Here is a 7,242-nt window from a genome sequence, read left to right on the forward strand (position 1 = left end):
GACACCTCTTCAAGGCCAGCCTTAGTCTGGCTTCTGTCTTCTCTTATTTCCTACACCCTATATCAAATCTCAGGTACTATGTGGAAAGGCCTCAGAATCTTTCTCACCACAGTGTGGGAGGGTTGATAGAAGTATTTTTTTTCTAATCTATCAATACCAAGTTAGAATTAACTAAGAAGGAGAAGATTTTCAAGCATTTATGACGGAAGCATGATGCTCTGCCTCCTCCAAGCTCCATTTAATCCATCCAGGGCAAGACTGAGATCCACGAACTTATCACAATCTAAATACTTAGGGGGTGTAATTTGCAATGTGGCCTCTGGAGAATGCATGTTCTTGTTACTACAAGAGTTTTATGTGTAGAGATCCAGCTGGTTATTAAGCCATCACCTGCCAGCTTTTTTTTTTCTGAATGCCCATCCCCAGGGCCCAGAGAAATGGAGACAGGAGGATAAACTACTTTTGTTTCTTCCGGTGGACACAGAGTCTGACTGCTGTGTATCCTGTTTCCCTTAGGGACTCTACCTTGTCCTTAGGGACAATCTGTGAAGGCTTGAGTGGAGATGACCCCACCATAAAACCTATACTGCTGGTATTCCCAGAAAGCAGGCTGCAGTCTGCATCAGCCTATGCTAAGAAAAGAGAGACAACTCCTGCATCTGGAAATTCCTTCTCTCAGAGGCTGCTGGTGGGAGCAAGATCCTCAGCTCTGGCCTTCAAAAGCTCCTGTGATCTCTGCACAATTTCTCTAAATAGAATTATATTTCTGAGACAAGACCAGGCCTGATACCACAGTGAGTAAAGGGTCTTTTGCAAAGTCTGGTAGTTTAGAGAAGCTAGGGTCTGGAGGAAGGCAGGGCTCCAGAAATCAGTACATTGAATGAGAGATACAAAGATAATTTATTGGCAGACAGTTTCCTGGGCTTAAGGTAGAGTTAGCATTTGCAGAGGTGGAGTCATAAGCTGCACATTGCCAATGACGCATTGATCATTTAACATTTGTGTACTTCTATGAAACATCCTGGTTTTCCCTTTCTATAGCCCCTGTGGCTATGTGGTTGGGGATATGACAAGCAGAGAAAATTTAAGAAGAGTCTGAAGACTTGATTGAAATCTAGGATATGCTCTTTGAATGTTATTCCTAATGTAATGCCTTTCATTCGTCCATCCATCCATCCATCCATCCATCCATCCATCCATCCATCCATCAATTCATCCAACAAGTGTAGTGGGCATTGTGCCAGCAACAGCACTTGCTAAGAACCAGGGAAGCAGCCCTGCAAGGGGGTGGGGTGAAGGCAGGAGTCGGAATATTGTCCTGTTAACTCTTCACATAGATAACCACTTGCCTTGGCCATATATCAGAAATGACTTCAGTGAATGCTTGCTGGATTAGTGATGGCACTCTTTCTTGGCTTGCTTCCAAAGGGAAACAGCCAGATTTTCCTGAGTTGCTTCAGGAAGTAAAACATTTAATGCAAGCTTTATTTTCCCTAAAACTAGTAAACACAGGGAAGCAAACCTCTTTGAAACTGCATTTGTAAACCTCATTTCCTAATTCATGCTTTTATATATTTTCTCTAATCATTTACTGGAGCACCTGCATGTGCAATGCACTCTGCACAAATTACAAAATAAGAGAACTGCACAAATTACAAAATAAGAGAAAACCAAATATGGAAGAGAAAGTGGGGGGAAATATACCAACTAAATAAATTTGAAAGTAAAACACATATAAGAACATGGCTGTGATCCTTACTCTAAAATAAAGTGGCTAGCCATTCTGAAAAACAACTTACTCTGTGGCTGCCCTTCTGATACTAAAAATGTGGGTCTTGTAATCCAAGTTAAGTAAAAGTCTTTGGGACTGGATACAGTATACGTCACCCTGTCTGCATTTACACTAGTTCTCTGAACCAAATTTATTTTCTGCTTTACTCTGGATTAAAGGATTTGGCATAATGGCTCTGAAAAAGCTTGCTGACTGAGTCAGCACCCTGTGTGCACCATAAACCCCTTCCTTCTGTTAACTGACTAATCCGGATCTGCATTTGCTCCTCAGCACATAGGTCATTACCACAGCAGAGTCCAACGAGGTACTGTCACAAGGGCATGACAGAAAATCAGACATGGGTCACCAAATTCATTCTCCTGGGATTTCCGCTCAGCCTAAGGATTCAGATGCTCCTCTCTGGGCTTTTCTCCCTGTTCTACATCTTCACCCTGCTGGGAAACGGGGCCATCCTGGGGCTCATCTGGCTGGATTCCAGACTGCACACCCCCATGTACTTCTTTCTCTCACACCTGGCCATCATTGATATTTCGTATGCTTCCAACAATGTCCTCAAGATGCTGACAAACCTTCTGAACAAGAGAAAAACAATCTCCTTTGTCCCATGCATAATGCAGACCTTTTTATACATGGCTTTTGCTCACACCGAGTGTCTCATCTTTGTAATGATGTCCTACGATCGGTACGTGGCTATCTGCCACCCTCTGCAATATTCTGTCATCATGAGATGGGGAGTGTGCACAGTCCTGGCTGTCACTTCCTGGGCATGTGGCTCCCTCCTGGCTCTGGTCCATGTGGTTCTCATCCTGAGGCTGCCCTTCTGTGGGCCCCATGAAATCAACCACTTCTTCTGTGAAATCCTGTCTGTCATCAGGCTGGCCTGTGCTGACACCTGGCTCAACCAGGTGGTCATCTTTGCTGCTTCAGTGTTCATCCTGGTGGGGCCGCTCTGCCTGGTGCTGGTCTCCTACTCGCGCATCCTGGCGGCCATCCTGAGGATCCAGTCTGGGGAGGGCCACAGAAAGGCCTTCTCCACCTGCTCTTCCCACCTCTGCATGGTGGGGCTCTTCTTTGGCAGCGCCATTGTCATATACATGGCTCCGAAGTCCCACTGTCCTGAGGGCAGCAGAAGGTCCTTTCCTTGTTTTACAGCCTTTTCAACCCGATGCTGAACCCCCTGATCTACAGCCTGAGGAACACAGAGGTCAAGGGTGCCCTGAAAAGAGTGTTGTGGAAACAGAGATTAAGGTGAGGGATGCCAGGGAAAGTCTAGAGGGTTGAAGATTTCCTCCCAATGAGATTTGTAGGAACGGTTGTGTAAATGCCTTACAGTCTCATCTCTTAGATTTCTGATATCAAGAACATATATTGATTGGATTCTATCCCTAAACGTGGGGTACCACGCAGATCACAAAGCACATGCAGAAAGGCACTGAGCCGTGTGGTGCAGCAAGCCATGAACTCCTACTGTCAGCTCCCACCCCTACCCAGGATCTGCTTTCTGTTCTTTTGGGGCTTAGTTCTCTCAAATTTCCTCTTAAATTCCTCTATTATTTCCATCTCTTTTTGCCATAAGTATATGCTGGTAATCCCATACCATATGCTACTATAAGAGAGTACTTGCAACCACACAGAATAAATACTGACCTTGGTTAAGCAGCCCTCTACTGGGAATGTAACAACAACTAAGAGTAGAGCCAATGCCTGGTCTGGAACCTAAAGCCTAAGGATGATGACATTAGTACTGGAAGTTCATCTAAATCACCCTAACAAATCTAATTCTGTAAAAAGCAAAGTTTAATTGTATAGTTTTTTTTATATAAAAGGCAGAGAAATATCAGGATCTTTGTTTCATTTCACTTAATTCTGCACCATTTAATTAGAAAGAGTTTGGAAAGATTTTGCATTTAAAATAAATATGAGAGAATGTTATTAGGGATGGTTACCTTTTTCATAATTCAGATCGCAAAGCCGGGTGTAGGTGACAATTTATCATTATGGTGATTACATAAAATATTGTAGGAGTAAGAAAATACTGCAAAGGAAGAAAGCATCAAGGGAAATTGACAGCTTGATGTAACATCGTAGACCACTGCTTTGAACCAAGAATGTGACAAGTCTTGATAAGGACTTTTAGGAACCTCAACAAAATTCCACAGAGAAGCTACTCCACGTGAATACAAATCACTTTTCCTGGACCCAAGTGGTCAGAATGACATGGACAAGTAATTTGTTTTATTTTAACACAAGTCTGAGTCCTAAATGATCAGCATAATATGATAATATGATTTCTTTAACACTTTGAGTATGGTACCTTTTGGAATTCTCTCTTTTTTCTCTCAACTCTTGTAGTATTGTGTGCATTCAACTGTATGACCATGTATTACATTATCTGCTGCCTGTAGATTTTCTATTTTTACAATTTTAAAAATATATTCTTATCATTTCATATATTTGTTCTTCCATGAAAGAAAGAAGCAAAGGGCGAACTCTTTCCTCCCACCCTCTCTCCAAATGCACTGTTTTCTTTTCAGTTCTCAAAAAGCCTAGTTGCTGACTATTCTGCTCATCCACTCATCTTGGTTAAACATTCTGCCTCTGGTGATGCTCTTTGTTTTCATATTTCCATACTGTGAAGACATTTTTTGGCCTGCAGAAATTCACAAACCCTGCTCTGCCCCTCCCAAAGAGAGCAATTTGAATTTAAAAAATAAATACTGGATCTAAATTTAACTATCAACCACTATGGAATTATTGTGTGCACTGCTCTGAAGCTAGAAAGAGAAAACAGGCACTATTTTCATATAGAAAGGACTTTCTAACTATATCTGAAAAAATTATTACATTCCCTAAAATATGTATACTTCATATTCTGCTTAAAACCTTTAAAAGAAAAGGGCAAGAGAAAACACATAGAATAGTTCATCTCATAGAAAACATAAGCAATAGATTTGGATTCAGAATTTTTTTACCTGGGGTACAGTAGAAAAATCAGGGGGTAGAACTCATCCCATGTCAGTTCTAAGTGATTGGGAAAGAACAGACCAAAAAGACCACATTTCTACAGAAAGTGACAAATACAGATAAATTATAAAGAAATGTTCTCTAGGAGGTCTGAATAGTGGCTCTAATTATATATATATATAATATATAAAATTATATGTATAATATATATTATATATCATATATAAAATTATATTATATATAAGTTAATATATAATATATTATATATTATATATAAAACTATGTTATATAAGTTAATATATAATATATTATATATTATATATAAAATTATATATAATATATTATATATTATATATAAAATTATATATAATATATTATATATTATATATAAAATTATATATAATATATTATATATTGTATATAATATATTATGTATTATATATTATTTATTATATATCGTATATAATATATTATATATTATATATTATATATATATTTTTATATATATAAAATAATATATATTATATATAATATATAATTATATTATATATATATTTTCTATATATATATTATATATATAATTATATAATATATAATTATATTATATATATTTTTATATATATAAAATATATATATAAAAATATAATATATTAGATATTATATATAAAATTCTATAATATATTAGATATTATATATAAAATTCTATAATATATTAGATATTATATATAAAATTCTATAATATATTAGATATTATATATAAAATTCTATAATATATTATATATTATATATAAAATTCTATAATATATTATATATTATATATAAAATTCTATAATATATTATATATTATATATAAAATTCTATAATATATTATATATTATATATAAAATTCTATAATATATTATATATTATATATAAAATTCTATAATATATAATATATTATATATAAAATTCTATAATATATTATATATTATATAAAATTCTATAATATATTATACATTATATAAAATTCTATAATATATTATATATTATATATAAAATTATATATTATATATTATATATAAAATTATATAATATATTATATATTATATATAAAATTATATAATATATTATATATTATATAAAATTATATAATATATTATATATATAAAATTATATAATATATATTATATATAAAATTATATAATATATATTATATATAAAATTATATAATATATATTATATATAAAATTATATAATATATATTATATATAAAATTATATAATATATATTATATATAAAATTATATAATATATATTATATATAAAATTATATAATATATATTATATATAAAATTATATAATATATATTATATATAAAATTATATAATATATATTATATATAAAATTATATAATATATATTATATATAAAATTATATAATATATATTATATATAAAATTATATAATATATATTATATATAAAATTATATAATATATATTATATATAAAATTATATAATATATTATATATAAAATTATATAATATATTATATATAAAATTATATAATATATATTATATATAAAATTATATAATATATTATATATAAAATTATATAATATATTATATATAAAATTATATAATATATTATATATAAAATTATATAATATATATTATATATAAAATTATATAATATATATTATATATAAAATTATATAATATATATTATATATAAAATTATATAATATATATTATATAAAATTATATAATATATATTATATATAAAATTATATAATATATATTATATATAAAATTATATAATATATATTATATATAAAATTATATAATATATATTATATATAAAGTTATATAATATATATAAAATTATATATTATATATTATATATAAAATATATATAAAATATATTATAAATATAAAATATATATTATATTATATATAAAATTATATATTATATATTATATATAATGTATATAAAATTATATATTATATATTATATATAATGTATATAAAATATATATATTATATATAAAATATATATAATATATATAAATATATATAAATATATATAAAATATATTATATATTATATATATATTTATTATATATTATATTATATATATTTATTATATATTTTATATATAATGAATATTATATATTATATTATATATAAAATAATATAATATATTTTATATATATTTTATTTATAAATATATATAAATTATATATATTATATGAAATATATATAAAATTATATATAATATTATTATATTATTATATATTATATTATATATTATTATATATTATATTATATATTAATATATAATATAATATATAATTATATGTTATATATAATTATATATATAATACATTACAGAAAATACCTGAGTATATGAAAAATTTCTATTAATTGTTTCCATATTTGAGTTCTAGGATTTTAACAAACTAATTAAATGTTGGTGTTATGACCGCTTTATATATACATATTTTCAACA

At 29.2% G+C, this 7,242-nt stretch overlaps 1 protein-coding gene across 1 annotated transcript; it reads left to right on the forward strand.

The window, feature by feature from the left end:
* Positions 1-2,112: 2,112 nt before the first annotated feature.
* On the forward strand, positions 2,113-3,044 carry LOC100434782 (olfactory receptor 2A5). The gene is given in 2 exon segments (XM_009243370.3): positions 2,113-2,911; positions 2,914-3,044. Coding segments are annotated over 2 exon segments (930 nt in total).
* Positions 3,045-7,242: the final 4,198 nt, after the last annotated feature.

The sequence above is a fragment of the Pongo abelii genome, chromosome 6 (assembly GCF_028885655.2).
Source record: "Pongo abelii isolate AG06213 chromosome 6, NHGRI_mPonAbe1-v2.0_pri, whole genome shotgun sequence".
Lineage (NCBI taxonomy): Eukaryota > Metazoa > Chordata > Mammalia > Primates > Hominidae > Pongo > Pongo abelii.